Below are 20,449 nucleotides of genomic sequence, written 5' to 3'. Positions count from 1 at the left end.
GTAGTTTAGTAGCTTAGATGCTGACACACATAGAACAGAAAGTTACAAGTTACAAAGTATTCTCTTCTAAAAAGTGGTGCAAAAATGTAAAGGGAGGGAGTCATCAATGGAACATGTCTGCAGATTCTATTAGTTTTAATTGTGATTGCCTTTTTAATACTTAAAACCACTTTTTAGAGCAGAACACTTTGATAAATCTCCCCTATAGAGTTGCCATATTACCATGATCTTCTTGGTTGTTTTTGGCATTTCTCGGGCAAGGTTTGAGAGGGCCAAGCACTATGTGAAATACATGAGCTCCTGATGAAAAATCAATAAAGCAATCTGTTTTCTTTCATATCTTAGCTATGATTAATTAATTTCCCACTTGGAATACATGAATTCCACATGCCCTTTTAAAACCCTACCTGACCACACGCTGAAATCCGATTGCTGTGCACAGCCCCATTCATAAAACCGTGAGTGATTCTGTCAATAAAATGATGGCGGCCACGGTACGGCTGATGTCATCTTATTAAACAGTTCTACTTGTCAGATCTCAGAAGCTAAACTGCAGCAGGTGCCGCACTACATATATTTTAAAGCCCTTGCTGGGTAGAAGATCAAAATCCATAGACCAGAATGAGAGGCTCCTGGTTGGTGATATCTCTTCCTGGTCCGGGATGTGTCTGCTGGCTGTTGCTGCTTGACATTGTATCGGTAGCCACAGCTACATGATGTTTGCATTTAATTACATATTATCTATACATTGCTTTAGTAAAAGGGGTTAATTTCCAAACTAATATGAAAATAAGAAGACTAAGATTATGCTTAGCCTTCTAAGTGAGACTATTTTTACTTGACATGCAAACAAAACTCCTTATTGATCTGTATTTTATTCACAGTTGCATTTTGTGTGTTCCTAAGAATTATTCCCTTTCTTGCCTGTGGTTCTGTTGCTTGGCTTTCTCTCCATTGATATCTGTCTTCTTGTAGGGTTCTATTTCCACTACTACTACTACTGATAGGACCTTATATCACTAGCAGGATTATACAGTAGGAGGATGGTACTTTGCCTCAAACACACAGAACATAAATGTAAAACATTGTACCTGCTATGTTTGCTTAAACTTTATTCTGTGAGCATATGATAACATTGATATGTGCTCTGCAAAAACAAGGAGACCGAGCAACCCAGTTTTTCATGTTGTAAGTAATACGGATACAAGCCATTATTTTATAATGCACATAGAGCTGTGTTTCTATCATTACATGACAAAAAATAAACCTATGACTGCATGTGATGCACATGCTTGCAGTGATTAAAACAGCACAATATGCCGATAGCAATAAGGAACTGACCTAACGGTGTGTTCAGATGCCTGTTCCTTACTGATATCTGGATTGAACCATAAGAACGTAGAGTGCCTCCAGGACAGAACTTCATTATCGTTTTATCCCCCATTGCATGCTTACAGGAATGTGACAGTCTTTGCATATTCAGCGCAGTCTACAGTCCAACATGTTTACCCACACATTCATGTGATTATACTACCTCTGTACCGTTAACATGCCTGCCATTCAAACACCCTGTTTGAAGCGTGTTGTGATGGAATTTACATCACTCCGGTATGTTGTTAGGACACTTTCCAAATAATTATAAAATTTTATGGTCCGAATAATGCTGATGTTGCATATCACTGTCAACATCAAAGCCCAATAACGATTAAACCAATAGACCGCCAAGTTTAATAAATATTGATTTCAAATTGCCATGTAAGACATATGTTAGGAGCCATCCTCCCAGTAATTATTCCTGGTACTTTTTTTTTTTGTGGAAAGCAACGAACACATAATGTGTGTGAAAATAGTCAATTTAATTAGTCACAAGCAAATAATGAGATTACTCTTGACACATCTCTGTAGCTATAAACATGGCTCTGCGGAGCACGCTGGTCTGACCTATTACATATGATTCAATAACCTCTGTGCCATTCTGGCCACATTAACATTTAGCCGGCCGTGTGCCAGGGTTCAGCACTCTTGTCATTCCTTTTAGGAGAACTGCTAACAGGATCAGTCATCAAACACAGCTTTTAGTTATTCAAGTTGTTACCATTTATCGACAACCTGCTGTCAACAGATGGTGATCTTCATATCTCTTCATGTTTATATAGTGTGTCTTACAAAGTATAGGCAGCTCAGACCTGTGTGTGAATACATTGGCTCTGCAGAGACTGTCGTTAAGGCTGAAGAGGAATTTATTGATCAAAGCTCAATGCATTGGCTGTTTATTGGCAACCTGTGGGATGCAGGTGGATGTATACTCGGCTATTGAAGACTAGTGGCTGCAGGTAAATGCACTGGTTGCATGTGAATGCGTTGGTTGCATTCCAGCGATGGGTTAATGCATTTATACATGCTATGAACGTGCAGTGCATACTAGCTACATGTACATACCATGGATCTGCATATGATCTGAAATACAGTGGAACCTCGGAACTTGAACTTAAGACAGCCAGAAGGCTGTCCGAGGTCCGATTTGTTCGAGAACCGAATCAACATTTCCCATAAGAATTCATGTAAATCTGATTAATTCGTTCGAGACCCCCAAAATTACAGCATTTTAAAACACATTTTACAGTTTAATAATGCTTTACAGGCAAAAAATAATAAATACAATGTACAGTAAATTAAAAGTAAATGTAACTTCACTTTACCAGTAGTGATGAAAGTTGATACGTGGAAAGAAGATAAATATTATTGGTTGGATGGGGATAGGTAACTGTTCTTCTGGCATTTAAAAATGTGTCTAAAGACATAGCTTTATAAATGAACATGTTTGTGGCATTATTTGTTTGGATACAGATAATAGTTTGTTTACCAAGACATTTTTTTCTTTAATTTTTTGTTTGACTATCTCATTGTTCAGACAAGGGACCACTCGAGTTCCGAGGTTCCACTGTACCTGTACACACAATGAGGCAGGTGCATGTGGTTGGAAATATACATACCATACAAGAGCGGAGCTGTATGTAGTCTGAAATACACATATCATACAGTGGCAGAGTTGCATGTGATCTGACATACATGCACATTCAATGATGGAGCTGATCATGGTCTGAAAAACATGTACGTTCAACGACTGTACTCTATGTGGTCTGAAATACACATACTATACAAGGATGGAGCTGAACATGTTCTGAAATGCATATCTGTCTAATGGTTCAAACATACAGGGTTATTCACTTAAGTGAGAATTTAACGTACATTTCAAATGCAAGATAAATATAACATGGGGGGTGAATTGGGTTGTGTGCCTACAATGTTCCTTTAAATTAGAATTATTGTTTGATGAATTACCTTGTAAATATCTTCTGTACTTTGTTTTATACAAAACCACACATATCTACAATTGCTACACTGTTGTCTGAAACACATGTACATGTATTTTACCTTTATGTAAAATCAAGAAAGAGAGTACGCGCTAAATAACAATAAGGCTGCAACCCTTAAAGGGAATCCCTCAAAAACCCTTCAAATACAACAAGAATAAAAACAAACAAAGATAAAGGTTGCGCCAAAATAGACCAATTTTATATTATATTTTATTGGTCTATTTTGGCGCAACCTTTATCTTTGTTTGTAATTACCTTTATGTGCCCTGTCTGCTAACCACTTGCACGCAGCACTGGTGCTTTGTATACCATAAAACACATACATGTAAGGTATTCTATCAACACATCAAAATATAAGTTCCTGTAATTGGTCGCTTATGCGTAAAAACATTTACATTGTCTGACATCATTTGTTGGCAGCTTTTAAACAAGCATATAACTACAAAGTCCTATACAATACGGTGGAAGAAGCATGGTCAGTGATACAGAGTAACCGTTATTATGCACGGGATCGCTGCTGCCGCCTGTAGAACTCAAGCTGGCAGAAAATGGTTCTTTTTAATTGTTGGCCTTGGGAAAGGTGAGCAGGGGACAGCAGGATGTGCAGGTGATGGAGAATCCCTATAATGTACCCCAGGTTGGAATGACTGTGGATACGGGTGGTTGGTAATGACCTCCCTGGGGTTCCAGCTTCACCTTCTGCCAAGGCTATCAAAATGGGAGGGCTTAATCTAATGATAGGACTTCGTTCTTTGAAAAGTATGGTCTTCACACCGGCATAACAGTACTTTGAAGGCCATCTATAAATGAAAGAAACCTTTTTAAACCTGTTGGAGAACTCTAATCACAGGCAGGAAATATGTTCTATACTAAAGTAGGGCTGGAAATATGTTACGTCCAGTAAAGCAAACCTCTTCACTCTTTATTTTATTCTATAGAGTCTAAAGCATATATATATATATATATATATATATATATATATATATATATATATATATATACACACACACACACACACACACACACTCACATTAAAGATTTACCCTGCACGGATAATGTGGCTAAGAAGAAAAGAAGAGGCAACTTGCCTATTTTAGTATAAAGTAGACTTGTGCGTAGTGACAATTTTTGGTTCTTCTGAATTAGTGCAGCCTTGATTTTGAAAATGTTTTGATTGAAAATGTTTTGATTTGAAAAAAATCTGATTGATCCAAATGTGGTGGCAGCTAACTTTCTTATGCATGGTGAAAAATCTTTGGTTCTTCTGAATTGTTATGGTTCGGATTTTCTACATTTTTGGGTTATGAAGAATTTGAATTCTGAGATTCAAAATGACACTAGATTGACCAAAAGTCTGCCACATTTCATTTCTGATCAGTCTGAATGTCCAAGTCTAGTATAACGCATGTGGAAACACTGATCACAGGACTCTAGTTGGACTGGAACAACCATCACCCTCAAGCAGCAAGGGGATGATCAGATTTGTAGCTCAGCAACGAATGGAAGACGTAATTGCCCAGTATTCATATACAGATCTTTCCTGATTGTCCATGACCAATAATGAGGTCAAGACTGACACTTGGAGTCCGCAAAATGTCACACTTGTTTGATAATGCAGGTTATTGCCATCGCCTTTCTTGAATTACGGAAATGATTTTTATTTTTGTTTTATTTTAAATAGTATGACAAAATAAAAGAAACCTTCTTTTACTATGTTCTTCATTTCCCTTCTCTATTATGGACCCCGTTCTCTCATCTCCTCAATTTCCCCAGCTGCCCCAGATTGGAATCTTCCGATCATTACAAAAATGAGAATGTGTGCAGCAAGGTGCGTGCATAGGGCAGTAAGCAAGATTTTCCTTTCTGGCTTCCCCCTCCTGCCCCCCTTTTATTATTGTAAATTACTGCTGAGCTCTGGAGAGGTGAGCAGTTTAGCCAATTAGTGGCATTTTCGTTGCATTTGCTTGTCATTAACTGTTCTCCTGTGCAGGGCTCTTTGAAGCTGGCTCCTGTGTGATATCCTCCCAGCGGTGAGATGTTGGTAATGACAGAGGGGTCACTGGGGTGATGTGACTCTGCCACCAACATCCTTTTATTGTTTTTCTTTTCTTTTTTTTTTTTCTTTTTTTCCTCTTCCAGGTTTTAGCAAATAGGGCAACCACAATAACAAGTTTCCTTTCAGCACCCGGCATCGGCTTATGGGAGCCATTGACAGCTCTATTAAAGTGTAATCCTGTGTGTGTCCCCTCCTCCCACACAGTGACAGAATTATTACCAACATACTGAGGGGGCTACAAGTGGGGGCAACAGGGATTAACCACCTCCATGCCAGGGTGCTGGAGCAGGCATATTCACAGGCGTCTGTGATATATTAGGTTCGTAATGATCTGTACATCCCGTAAACCATTATAGGGTGTTTTTAATATGGTTTTCTTTTTTTTTTTCTTTTATTTATTGTTCTTTGATAAAGGGATGTTGTGGTGGTACGTGTATTTTTTCAAAAGATTGGGGAGTTTATTTATTTAAAAAAAATGGAAATTTGGGAGAATTGAGAATTAACAATTGTAGGCCAAAATCGCCAAATTGAAAAAAAACAAAAACAGTAGTGCTGGTTTTGTATCTTGCCTGTTTTGGCCATAATTTCTCTTCTCTTGTCATTTGTCCCAATTAAGTGAATGGCATCCCATGTCCCTGTTTGTGTAGGATTCGTCTTGTTAATCACATTCTCACTTTAAAAAGAGTTTGCTCATCAGAAGTGGATGCTTTGTTACATGGTGTACAAGTCTCATTCCTTGCTGAATTTGTGTTGCGGAATACGTTTCCAAGTTTGAATCACAAGAATACATTCCAAACATTTCATTTTTTATTTTTTTTTGTTTTTTTAACTATTTAATAACAGCATACGTTGACTGTAATTGGCAAGCATGATTAGATTGGCTAGTTTGGAGGTGGTACGTGGCCATCACCAAATTGCATACCCTTAGTTCTTTTCGATATACTTGTTTATGGGCCAATAACTCATAACAATACCCTCTTTAGGCGTCCTGTTTTAAAATAAGTGTTACTCATTTCGCTTGTGCAAAGCTTTATGATGCTGTCAACGCTGACATAAGGTCTTTGGGGACTACTTTATGTTGGCAAACATTGCCATGTTGTCCTTAACAAGTTAAAACTTACCTTACCAGATTATCCAGCACAGAAATTAAGTATGGATTGATGGTTTAATTTGTAGTCTGGTTTTGGGTTCTCAGGCCCTTTTACCCATCTCACGTTTCCCAAGGTCCTTCCTGCGCCACATCCGTCTCAACCTACTGTTCTGTGAGCAGAGCCTGATCAATAAATCTTTGCTGGTAAATAATTGCTATTGAGCTGTGTTTCCATGCAAGAATGTGAGCACTGTATTGTGACGGCCAAGGGGGGCACGCCTCCCTTCCATACCAATCTTATCAACCTTAGGGCGGGGGCACATACCAATAAACAAAGTTAAGCCTTGTCTGCTCTAAAGATCGAGCTTTACTGCATGCCCTGCTAAACTTGAATAGGGTTTAGCAATTTTCATATAGGTTTCCACTTATTTTTGCTGTTTAGTGTCCTCCGTGTATTGCCATACACAGCAATGGTGATTTACACTGATAATGATATTGACAGTGATTTCACTACAGGAATTATAAAGGCCTTAAGACTAGCAATACTCATTATAGTGGTGCTACAAATTGAGATCTACCTGTTGACCACACATGGTTTGGTCCTGGTCATATTTCACTGTTGTTAAGCAGTCCTTGTTGGATTTGTCTATCATTTACTAAATGCATGTTTATGCTGTTGTGTTACTGTTGCTGAAACGCTTATCTACAAGTTTGTAAAAATGTTCAGCTCCCAGTTCCTTCAATTTTATGTTCTTTCGTTCTCCCACTTTGATGAAAATAATACATTATTCTATATATTCTATATCTGTTAGTAACCTTGAACATGATGGTACTTTCTTAATATTAGCTCTGAAGGAATCTATTCACATTTTGGTTTTTGGTTTTTAGTTTTGAGATTTGATTAGAAGATCAAAATCTGTACTAATTGTTCTCTTTCTGTCTATACATACACTTTTATTCCTCCGATATCCCTCAGCCATTCACCCAACATTCTGACTTCTGTTTTTGTTTCTCTAGGGCATGCTACTGAAAAGAAGTGGAAAGTCCCTGAATAAGGAGTGGAAGAAGAAATATGTTACTTTAAGCGATAATGGTGTTTTGACCTATCATCCCAGTTTACATGTAAGTGCAGATCATCTTACTAGTTGAAAAGTGTGAAATTAGAAATGTCTGCTGCAGATCAGGCCTCAGATGTCACTTTGTTCATCATATGTGGTAACTTTACCATGAATGAGTGATGTGTCTTCACAACTGTATAACATGAGCAAAGACTACAAGTCAAAAACGTGTTCCCCTTGCACCCTGCTACATATTTGAGATGGACACTCTTGGATGTGATGTCTAGCTCTAGTACAAAATCTGACTAACTGACTTAGATGTACACTATAGGCACCCAGACCACTCAATGTCAATGAGATGATCTGGGTGCAATGCCCCCCTTGTTCTGCAGAACGGCAGTGTTTTCATTGCAGGGTTGTAGTGGCAGTCACTCGAGGTGCATCAGCAGAAATAGCAGAGTAAAACTGTTATTTCTATTAAATGATATTAGAGACAATTCTGCATTTTGCGTGCATGCAAACTATCAATATCAAAGCATTGGATTGGCTGAAATCCTCACTCTCAATGATCTCAGTCATGGAGGTGGGGCCATCTGCCTGCCTAAGTGAAATACCATGGGAGGAGGGGGACAAACTAAATGTGTATTTAACACTATAGTATTGGAATACACATTTTTTAGACTGATGGTGTTGGGTCTTTGCACTTGCCCTCAAAATCTGACACAATCATACATTCAATTCAAAGGATGTGCAACTTTATTGTTCATAATGAACAACCTTATGAATATTGGAAAGACCACAAGTGAAGCAGTAGTTTTGTGTCTCTCACTCCAATACAGTCATGGAGTTATGGCCTACAGACCTCCACCTAGAGTTTAGTCTTAAAGGGACACTATAGTCACCAGAAACACTACAGTTTAATGTAGTGATTTTGGTGTATACAGCCTGTCCCTGCAGGCCTTTCAATGTAAATACAGTTTGTTTGTTTTCCAGAGAAAAGGCAGTGTTTACATAACTGCCTTGTAACACCTCTAGTGGTAGTCACTCGGCCACTAGAGGTGCTTACTTACTCACTGCTGCACAGTGTGAAGCACCCATGTTCAGCGTCTTTACACTCTGAATGGAGACACTGAATGCTCCCCATAGAGATGTATTGATTCAATGCATCTCTACGAGTAGACGCTAATAGGTGCAGCATGGCTTTTTGCTGCGCATGCGACATAGCCTCCCAGTTCTTTCCTTTGGGAAAGCATTGAATTGGCCGAGATCATCAAGATTGATGATTTCAGCCATGGAGGTGGGTCCAGCTGCGGCAAGACCGGCGCCCCGGTGGAGAAAAATGAAGTTAGAAACCTTTTATTTCCACAGAGAGCAGGGATCTAAATATGTATTTCTGACACTATAGTGTTCCTTTAATCTTTCTTAAAGAGAATATTTCACCTCATTATTCCCAGTTTTATTAATGAATATGTCATTTCTTATGTACAATATGTATTGTGTGTCTGTTACTTTAAGACGTTTGATTAAGCACAAACATGTTCTTAGAAGACGTGCATTGCAGACAGATGGCTCTACCAAGGTGCGTGTATGTTATTATAGGGTATGCAGGTGTAAAGTGCCGTTTTTTGTGTGAATGTGTGTATTTTCATAAATAACTGCATATAAAGTTGGTAATAGGATTTCATAAATATGAAATACATTTTTCATTATGTGTCCTATAGAAAGTAATGCTCACTCCTGGTGGGGCGGTTTAATATTTGTGCGTGTGTTTAATCTGCGTACATGTAATTTGGTCCTTAGTTTGTGTGTGAATTGCTTGGCAACAGCAGGATCATTTGGAGGTGACGTTTGTCCGAGCCACCTTCTCCTCAGGTGATGGACTTCATGAGCTCTTCATTACATCCTTGTCAAAACTGAAAAATTCTCTAATCAACAGCAATCTGTCTGCGGCCCCCTGGACCGCTGGCGGTGTCCCCCCTTCTCTATCTACTCGCTAGTGCTCTCGTCTCCAGGCTGCTGATTACATTAGGCTAAGCTGCAGAGGAAATGAACCGTGTCTTATTTAGGTGCAAGTAGCTCCCACGTTGCTGGGGCCTGGGGCACTTTTAGAGCATTTTATGGCATTAAAATTAGTGTTGCTTCCCTCTGTGCTGCTGCGTGTAATGCCTTAAACTCAATAAGCAAAAGGCGAGAGAGCCCCCACTCCCTCTGCTTCTTTCCTCGCTATTTGGAGAGGTTATGTGGTTGTTTTTATTTATTTAATTTTTTTTTTAACACAGTGAATTTTCTTTTAGAAAATGTTGGCTCGAAAGTGCAACTGGACACTTAACAACTAGCAAGTGGCTCACAATGGATTATTGAGAAACATTGTGCAGGAAACTTGACTGTGTGTAGCAAATGGTCATGAACCTTTATACACCACACATGGAAAGTTTCCATTAAAATAAGTCTTACGGGGGAGGCGGGAGTGTGTGTTTGCAACACTGAATTGTAGTGGTTATATGTATTGAATGGAAAATGCTCAAATTATTCCCAAAGTCACAGCTTGGATATGTTAGCCTATGATTTTGTAATTGTCTATTCAGTCCACTATAATTAAATATTTAGTACATTAACCCCATATGATAACTTCAAGATGCCATAGTTACATGTTCTTCCGCAGACATTTGTTAGTCATCTATCTTTCTGTCTATATTTCGAAATCGCAATTTGTTTAAATTGTTTCAATCTTTTTCTGCAAGCAAATGAATCTGCGTAGATCTCATTAGAGATTATATAATTATTTAGGTTTTCTTTCTATGCAAATTGTTATATATTAGTCGTTAGGAGCATTTAAAGTAACAGACAAGTGATGTATTTCTCGCAGATAATAGACTGCAGCTCTTGATGTATTTGTAAACACAATTAATTATGACGTACAACGCGCATGACCCTTGTTATTCCTCATGGGCATCTGTCTCCGAGATTATTAAATTGGCTAATGCTCCTGATTTTTAATTGGTGGCGTAATATACAGGTGAATAACTGCAGGTGACAGATATTGTTCTCCTGCAGACAGCTGTAGGCCAGACATTCAATCTGTTTGCTTTATTCTGCGTTCATTCTCTTGTTACTTGTATTAGCAGATATGCAATATTTTATTGGTATAGAGAGAACACATTTTGTTACAAGTGTTCTGTGCCTTGGCAGTCCTTAAAGACCCCATTAATATGAGCTATGGGACCTGACCTATGTTTGTATGGATGCGGTAGACTGTAGAATAATCATGTCTCCTCTGCCTTTTTGTGTCGTTTGGCTGCCGTCTGCGCTGGCTAATTGTTGCTGCTTTAAGAGCCTGCCCCGGGGGTCTGATAAGAACCTGCTCATACCCCTCCCTTCCCTGAAACTAAGCATCTTATTGCCTCCCATCCCCAGAGCAGAGTCCCCACGAGGTGACAGTCACGGGGTGCGAGGAGGCAGCCAGACCCCGCGGAGACCCCATTCTCCAAGCTAAGATCCCCCCTCCCACTGCGCAGTGTGCGCCTCTCCTTCTCACCACATCTCATTTGCATCTGGGACATCAATTAGCATGTTTGTTGAGGCTAATTGAATGAAACTCAATCATAGCCCTTAATTGCTTGCCTATGTAAAAAGAAATCACATTAATGCAGCTAATTAAGTGTATGGCAATAAGATGCAACATAATTAGGGAGAGCGATGTTAACCCTTTTGCTGCCTGAGAACAACAAATTGAAGAACAGGGACTGCACCTGCATATGAACCACTGCAAGGTACATAATGTGGATCTCAGAAAAGGGTTCATTTGGGGATTCAGATGTCTGATAAACAGAATCATCAACCACAAGAATTTTATTTTTTTCACTATTTTTATTTGTCACCCGATTAAGCCTTAAGGGTCACACCAATTGTGACATTTTGTCCTAGCTCATTGGTTTTCATATGTTGGCAATCCTGTGTCCCTTAGCTTTATTCTTTATGTATCTTCTGTGAACACCTTCCTGTGTTCTTCTGTACATTCATACATGGCTTTGTCTTTGTACACAGTGCAGTATTCTTAACACTCATTTTCTTTGTCATTGAATAGACACATTACAAAATACTGCTTGTTTTTAGTGTGTGTGTGAACTGTGAGGAGCATGCTGCTTTTCTCACAATTGCTGGCCAGCAAGGTGGCCAGTGTTGGAGATATAAATAGTGGCGTGATATGCAGAGATGGGGGTCGACTCCTCTTACAGATGGATAATCTCCCCCTTCATGTGAGTTTATTTGTTTCCAATGTTAAGAGATCAGCGGCAGCATGAGCAGAGCATGCTAATAGCCTGGCAATTATCGCTTTTTCAGGTTTAGAGGGGCAGAATAGGGGCTTTCGCAGTGGGGGGAGTCCATGGAGTGGCCCCCAGAGACTTGTTAAATGCTCTTTATCTCACAAGTGCCGGTGCTGCCTCCTCCTCGAGCTTTGTTAAGTGGCCATGTACCTTGATCTTGTGCTGTTTGCCTCTGATCATTGATTTTGGATGTAGGGTGGAATGGGGAGTAATCTGCATATCTGAGCTAGGACACACAGCCTGTTAGTGATATGTATGACGACATGAGGTCAGCTTTTAATAAGTGATTACTCCTACACCTTGCCCTTTAGTGTGTACGTTGACACAACTCCGTGACTTTGTGGGGTCAGAGGTATCTACGTCTCTGACACATCTGTGTTTCTGCTGGGTACAAGGCAGAGTGGTTTACGCTCTTCTAATATAACAAAGGGTGTAGAACTGGATGCTTAGGACAGTTATATTTTTTAATGATCAAGGTCTTATCTGTGGTCCTAGCCCAGTCCTTGTCTGAAATTTGTTCTCCACCTTAATTGTGTCAGGTTACCTGTTTATTTTGTTTATTTTTGTTTTATCTAGATAATGTAATTACCTCAATTAAAACCATTATTCCTTCAACAACAGAAATATGTCAAAAAAAGATAAGTATGAATAGAGTTTTGGGCAGAAGCTGACTCAATCCAAATCCAATTTAAAGGGGAAACAACACTTCAATGGAGAAGATAAAATAGCATATGCCTTCTGCACCAACTGTGTCTCATTGTTCCATGTGTGCTTCCATAGTCCTATGTCTAACTACGCTGTAAACATAACTAAATATGGCATGCAATGCGTATCACTATTATTAACCACTTATGGATTCCTGTCTCGGAGACTAAACTAGCTCATATACTGATTTTCATTTGGTGACATAATACACAGTTCAATAACTGCAGGTGACAGATAATGTTCTCCTTCGAAATGCTGTAGGTGATAACTGTCTTCTTTTTGTGTCATTCCTAATAATTCACCCTGTATTTCAGGATTACATGCAAAATGTCCATGGCAAAGAGATTGACCTCCTTAGGACCACAGTAAAGGTTCCAGGGAAGAGGCCACCACGAGCCACATCATCTTGTGCCCCAATTGCCAGTCCCAAAACCAATGGCCTGACAAAGGAAGTCAGTGGGCTGCAAATCTCACCCAACACAGGTATGTGACATTATGACAAGAACCTGGTTCTCTAAACACCCAGGTTTCACCATGTTGTCATTGATGAATCAGTGGTAAGGCATCTAAAAGTGTTATAGTATCAAATAACGAAATATGATGGGTACACTATGCCCATGTAATGTGAGTCTTTGTTGTCCACCTTGTAATACAGCATGTTGTCAGAGTATTCTCTAAAATGTGAATTGTAATTTCACATTTTAGGCCAAAATAGCTGAATTAGAAACATTCTCCAAGTCAGATATGCTTTCAGTTCTCAACATTTGAGATTCACTTTGAACTCCCAGCAATTGTTACTTTAATGAACTAGAAAAGCTACAATTTCTGGGGAAATTGTGTGAAGTGTTCTTGCCTCCACCAGTAGTCTACAACTGGAGTGGGCGGAGTAACTGTTATTATTTATTTATATAGCACATTTAATTGCAACGTTGTTGCCCAAAGTGCTTCACAGTTACATTAAAACATACATTTATAAAAACATTAGCAGGTGCAAAAGGCCCTGTCTATGACATCACTTGCTGCTGCAGCCTGGCACAGGTCAGGGTATTTTGGCGGTTGCCATCTTCAAACGGTCGTATTTTAAAAATGTACATCCTACATCGAAGAGCTTTATATTGTGAGAATCACAAGACCCAGACCTACATTTTGATGCATAGTATGTCTCTGAAATATTAACAATGAAGGCACAGTCGCAGTTTAGAAATTGCCCTTCAAATTTGAGCTGGCAAGAGCGGAGTTTCAATGAATTAATTGGACGGTGTGAGTTGCAAACAAATGGTCATATTGTGAAAACTATCAGGACTATGGCTTAGCCGTGGACAATTCTAGTGGCAGCAGGGATAGCTGAACATTTTGATATAAGATTTGTGTAGGTGGGCTTGAAAATGAGGGAGTGGTGGCAGTTTAGAAATCATGTACTGATTTTTCAGCTTTTGCCAGCTCCCACTCTAGCTTTGAAAATTTTGCCATTCATTCCTATGGGACCAATTTTGCCTCGAGAACGACGATATTCCGTGAACCATTTGGCAAAACGTTCCACAAAGTAATAGCAATCCGATCGGGAACAATCTGCACGTTTTGGTATATTTTTGTCTATGTAGTGTAAAAACTGTGGGAGGAGTTAGGGTGGCAAATTTGGCTATAATAAGAATAATAATATATATGTGAGATAACATTAAGTGGTCTTGCTATGCTATGTGTTTATCTATATACTATTTACTCACAGTTAGCTGTATTCCTGCTTACAGGATAGAAGGTGTGACCTTTTTTTCCATTTTCTCGTTATAGGTTAGGGAGATGTAATATTTAAGTAGTAACATGTATTGGGTTGCTGTTTGACCTTATTGATTGTTTATATCATGATAGCTTTATTGGTCAGTAAAATACAAATATTTCAATGTATTCAGGACATTTTCAGTAGATACTTTCTATGAATGTCACACAAGCCATATGTAAATTCTGAGTTCATGTTCTCTGTACTGTTCCTGACTATTGGCATTCGTCACCTCATTCTGCCAATACTTTCTTAATTTATAAGTAGAAGAAACAGGCAAACAATCTCCAAAGCAGACAACCACACATATTCTTAATGGTTTACTCTCTCCCTTGCCCATCTACCCCCTGTCTCCTGCCACCTGCAATAATCTCAGGTCCTTGCTAGAATTCAGTTTGAGGATGGTGTCCATTAAGGAAACCAAAGATACAGCCAACTGTTAAATTGTTTTTAATATGAAAGGTGAATAACGGTAGGCTAAGTGTTAAGAGGATATGGGCGAGGGAATACAATACCAATGTTTAAAAAAAAAAAGGGGGGGGGGGGAGGTTTTACTTTCATATTCAGATGTGAGTAGCACCAAGATTAGTGCGTGGTGATGTTGAATAATATGTGGTCTTACCTACAGAGTTTGATAGACTATAACTTTAAATGCTCAAATAGCCATGGGCTAGAATATGTCATTACTGTAGCCTGACATATAAAATACTCCGTATTCTGATTCTGCTACATTAATTATACCCAGCACTAAATGTATGAGGGATTGAATAAAACACTACGTTTTTCCTCCTTAAAGTTATCTCGGCTATGTGTATCTTTTGGCCCCATATATGCACCATTTTTTATTTTTTTTCTCATCTGCATAGAGACTATTGTAAATTTGAGGAAAGTATAAAGTTGGTTATTCTTTTTTTTTTTTTATATACAAATGTTAAGCTTTACATTCTATAGAGAGGGCTGCAGCACAATGCTGTTAGAGACTGAAATGATACATCAAGTAACTCACTTATACTGGTACTTTAAACTTTGACTTAGCTGCAGTAGTAAGGCGAAATAGATGTAATTACACAGTCAGTGTTCAATATTCTTGTGTTTATAATGTAAGACTTGTATGAAAATAAGCTGCACGTCTCTGTGCATTTCTTGTTAAAACATGTAAAACTTAATGTATTGCCAGCTTCTCATACTTGAGGGAGGGGGGGGGGCAAGCTACCCCCCCACTCACCCTCCCCACAACTCTTCACTAGCCCCAGGTCTCTTTCGTAATGTTAAATCCATCAAGAGACAAGGGGCTGATTTTTACCCAAAACCACTAATGTGTTTTCGACGTTGAACTGCTGATGACATCTTAAAAGTCCTCATCGTGCAGCGTCCTCCACACTCCAACAATCAGAACATCTCGTAAACCCATAAAATCCAAACTAATAGCAATGAATATTCAGTGACCTAGAATACTAATTATTGTCATGAATATTAATGCCATTGGACTTGCTTTGATCCCCCCTCCGTTCCTCCTCCCCATCGTCTGTCTCCATCTCCACTCTCCTTAGCACTTTTTCATTACACTTCTTTCCTCCCGATCCCGTGCTTTCATTCCCAACTCACACACTTGGACATATTTACTTTTATATTGTTGCTTCTGTCCTGAACTTTGCATCTGCAACCACGCTTCCCCTTTTTGCTCTGTTCTTCTATATTGTTTCCTGCAAAGGTATCTTGTGTTTCCCTGCCGAATCTCCACATTATATATTTTTTCCTTACTGTTTTGCACCTTAACCCATATTTTAATTCTTTGTTCTCCCTCAATCCCCACTTCACTCCCATCACCTTACTTCTTTCTCTCACCCGCTTCCCTCACACTTTCTATTGTGCTGTGCTCCGGAGATGTCTCATAATGATTGTATAAGAGGGGGCTCTCTGTCCTCTATAATAATGGTGGGGGCAATAAGCAGATCTTGATTAACGAGACAGTGGGGAGGTGGGGTAACAGCAGCTCTGTCACATGGCCCCTTCCCATTCCACCAGCCCCCCTTATGGAGAAGAGCTCCTCTGTAGGCATCCTCCAGCTCTCAGATTAATGGCATCGCAGGACGCATTTAGGATACATTGCAAAGGTTTCTATCTAATGGGTTCAGCCATTTCCTCTTTGAGTGACAGGCGCGGGGAGTAATCGGCTGTGCAGAATGGCAGCACATTGCTAGTACTTAAGTGTACATTATCCCTGTTGTGTGTCCTGCAGAGGCTGTTTATCAGGACGCCTCTCGCAGCCGACAGGCGCCAACTGACGCTGCTCTTGCTGTGGCAGGAGCAAGTAAATGTGAGAATAATAACAATAATAAAAATAGAGCAAATAGGAATGAAAATGGCCTCCTTATGACTAGAAATCAGGGCAACTAGGACATGTGGCAAGCCTCTGCAGTCTTTCTTTGCGCAAGCACACAGTACTTGCTGTCATACTTGATCTTTGCTGATCACATGTTGCACTTCGGTATTTGTGTCCCTCTAGTTAGGAGATGGGCATTTTTTCCCATTTTCACCAATCATCTACTTTTTTCTTTTACGTGTTTCATCTTTCCCATATAGATGTCATGGTCTGTCTATTTATTACTCTTTATTTGTCATCCTTCCTCTCTGTCTGTCTTCGAAATCTGTGTCTTTTGTATCTAATTCTTCACCCTTGTTGCATCTCCCTGTTCCTTTTTTCTCTGACTCTCCATATCCTCCAGGTTCTCTCTTCTATTATACACTGCATCCCAGCTCCTACTTCTCTCCCATGTCCCCAGTCATTTTATCCTACCTCGCCTAACTTCAGTGTCTTCCATTATGGCATTCTTTTTTCCCATCATTGTATCTTTCTTATTTTATTTTTAATTAACGTAGTTAAGACATTTCTGCAGTTTTTATTTGGTGTTGGTATATTTGATCTTTTGTCCATCGTGTTACTTTATCTTCTATTCCAGCTTGGAATCAACAAAAAAAAGATCATGCTGATATATATATCAATATCAATAATAAGAAATATCTAGGACGTTAGTGATCTCTGTGTATTTTTCTTGTTGAATACTCCGTAAACAATAGTGATGGTTATAACAATGCCAAATATACCGATTGTTTGTGGATTAAAGAGGTTACTCTGTGCATCTTCAGTCAAGCAGAAGAATGTTTCATCTTGCAATGCAGTTTGCATTGATGGTTTTTGATAACATTTACAAGAATTGGATTAAGACAGCTGCTTAAAAATATTGGTATTGTGCACAGCATTTAGATCTTTCAGTAGAGTGAAAATGTCATTTAAAAAAAAAAAAAATTATTAACACATAATTAGTGGTACTTAGTAAGTGTACTTGACTGCCAAAGTATTGCCCATTTTACAGAACCAGTGTGATATACTGGCTTCCAAATGGACTGTACCACTTGCCATATGATTAAGTCAGTGTACAATTTGTCTTGAAGTTGTCTTGACATCAAAAGCACATTTTATCATTCACGATGTACCTAGGTATTGTAAAGAATTGCATGTAACACATATAGAGAATTCTTTTGAATGTCCATTTTTTTTACTGTACCAGTAGAAAACATGATGCGATTTTGTTCTTCATTTGCTTAACTCTCCAGGAAATGTGACAAGCAGCACATCTGTCACCCAGATGGCCAGTGGTCCAAGTGGCATTAGCCTGGGTTCATTCAGCAGGATGGATGGGATGCACCAGAGGTCCTACTCTGTGTCCAGTGCCGACCAGTGGAGTGAAGGAGCTGTCATTGCTAACTCGGCCATCAGCAGTGGTAAGGGTCTCTCGGTCAATACCTAAATGTCTTTCCAGCAAGCTTGTGGTTGTGAGATATCTTTCAGTGGTTCATGTCAGGGGTGTTATGTTAATAAATTCTCAGTTTTAACAGTTTGGGTATGAACAACTGCTTTGTGGATGCACTAAAAACATTCACATGGTACGTTCAGCTTAATCTGCAATACCGGAAGAGCCGTCAGTATAACCAGCCAACATAGGCAGTGCATTTCACTGTAAGTGGTGTAACAAAAATGCTTCTTCCACATGTGTAAGATGGCTGAAAGCTGTATCTGCTTCCTCTTCTTATTTTATTTATATTTTGTTTGTTTTTTGAATGAAGATGTCATTATTACAGAATTTTCCTTTAAAATAATTGATAGGTTTTCAGCGTCTATAGGACAGACTGCGTTTTTCTTTTACACCTCACCATATACACGTCTACTTTTCCATTTTGCTGCCTTTATTACACCATGTCTACTTTGTAGAGTCTATTTAGTGAGTGACTAATTGGGCCAAGTGCTCCCTGGATTTAGAAAAGGAATTCCAGTGTGGACTTTGGATGCTCACGGAGCTCACCTAAGTCCCCAGCTTAACTCATCTGCTATCTCCTGGAGGCATCTGTTACATGAACTGTGCTACACAGTCTGCTTCTCACCCAACACACCAGGTGAAACCATTGTGCTTTTCAGGTTATGTGCTAAATCAACTGTACTCTCATATACTATGCTATCGCTGAAGCACTCGACATATAGCTGCTATTTATCTGTATGTATTCATCAAACATCATGCAATAGATGTAAGCTTGTATGAGCAGGGCACTCTGCACCTTCTGTACCTGTATGTCCAGCTTGTCTTGTTGTAGCTACCTGTTTGTTTGTCCACCTATTGTACAGCACCGCAGATATGTTGGTGCTTTAAAAATATTTTTAATTTTCTATATATGCATTAGTCAGCTCGTTTCCTGGCACTATAGGGTCTTTAGGTCCCCCCCCACCCTCAGGGTCCCACTCTCACCGGGCTGATGGGGTTAAACTCTTGCCTCTCTCCAGCCCCGGGCTCCTTCGGCGCTGGGGAACTCTCCTCCCTCTTCCGACGTTAGCGCCAAATGCGCATGCGCAGCAAGAGGGCATTCAATCAGTCCATAGGAAAGCATTTCTCAATGCTTTCCTATGGACATCAGCGTCTTCTCACTGTGATTTTTCACAGTGAGAAGCGCAGAAGCGCCTCAACCGGCTGTCAATGAGACAGCCACTAGAGGCTGGATTAACACTAGTGTAAACATAGCAGTTTCTCTGAAACTGCTATGTTTACAGCTGCAGGGTTAACACTAGATGGACCTGGCACTCAGACCACTTCATTGAGCTGAAGTGGTCTGGGTGCCTATAGTGGTCCTTTAAGTATATCCTTGAAATGCAGCAATAGTATGTCTAGACACACAATCTTTTGGACAGTCACTTTTCCGCCATTGTAACCACAGCTACATTAACCATAATTTCCCCCCCGCATGTTGCAATCATTAGTCCCAACTATGCACTGCAGCCACCACCCTGCATCCATCAATTCCTGCTTCAAACATTGCAACCACTTCTGTATATATCACCCGCCTGTGCATTCCTCAACCGCAGACGTTAAAACTCGGTGGCGCACTACAACTACCACTCCCTGTGGCACGCTGCAACCGTCAATCCCCGTAGATGCTACTGCCACTTCCCTCAAAACGTCATTAAAGCCACTGTATGCTGCAACCTCCCTTTCCTTGTAGCATGCTTTCAGCAAACAATTCATGATACATTATTATTATCACTATTATTTACTTTCTTTTCTCCCAAATAGTTAATAGATGAAAAAGTTGCATTGAGATAGATGATCTTACAAGAATGTGTCCAGGCTTCTGGCCATGAAGTGGTTAATACCAAGGAACAACCTTAAGCTGTAATTTGCTCAAGTTCTCTGGTTCCGGATCTGAGATTTTGTAGGGAATTCAGGTGTAGCAGACAGCAGAGGTAGGGACGTTGGCGTAACCCCATTGAAGTGACAGTCGGGGATGAGACTTTAAGCTTCTTCCAAGAGAAAGGCACAAGAAAGGGAAACATTCCTCCGAGTGACAATCTTGTGACGGGGGAAACGGAACAGAGGGAAAGAGAGAAGAGAGACGTCTTCAGAGGCGCGAGAAATAATAACAAGGATCCGTGCAGCCAAAAAAAGACAGCCAAGTGTTGGAGGGTGGGAGGGGGGCGACAGTTTGAAGATGTCTCCTATATGAGATGCTATTTGTGAGC

At 39.7% G+C, this 20,449-nt stretch overlaps 1 protein-coding gene across 7 annotated transcripts in view; it reads left to right on the top strand.

Moving 5' to 3' along the window:
• AGAP1 (ArfGAP with GTPase domain, ankyrin repeat and PH domain 1) overlaps positions 1 to 20,449 on the top strand; it is a 346,045-nt gene that overhangs the window by 270,129 nt on the left and 55,467 nt on the right. For all 7 annotated transcript variants that reach the window (XM_063430015.1, XM_063430016.1, XM_063430013.1 and 4 more), the window contains 3 exons: positions 7,541 to 7,645; positions 12,926 to 13,094; positions 18,001 to 18,168. In XM_063430015.1, coding sequence (XP_063286085.1) covers positions 7,541 to 7,645; positions 12,926 to 13,094; positions 18,001 to 18,168 — 442 coding nt within the window. The remainder of the gene's footprint in view (positions 1 to 7,540; positions 7,646 to 12,925; positions 13,095 to 18,000; positions 18,169 to 20,449) is intronic.

This window comes from Pelobates fuscus, chromosome 8 (genome assembly GCF_036172605.1).
Source record: "Pelobates fuscus isolate aPelFus1 chromosome 8, aPelFus1.pri, whole genome shotgun sequence".
In the NCBI taxonomy this organism is placed as follows: domain Eukaryota; kingdom Metazoa; phylum Chordata; class Amphibia; order Anura; family Pelobatidae; genus Pelobates; species Pelobates fuscus.
Note: the sequence above shows the minus strand (reverse complement) of the source record. Positions and strands in the feature narration are given on the sequence as shown.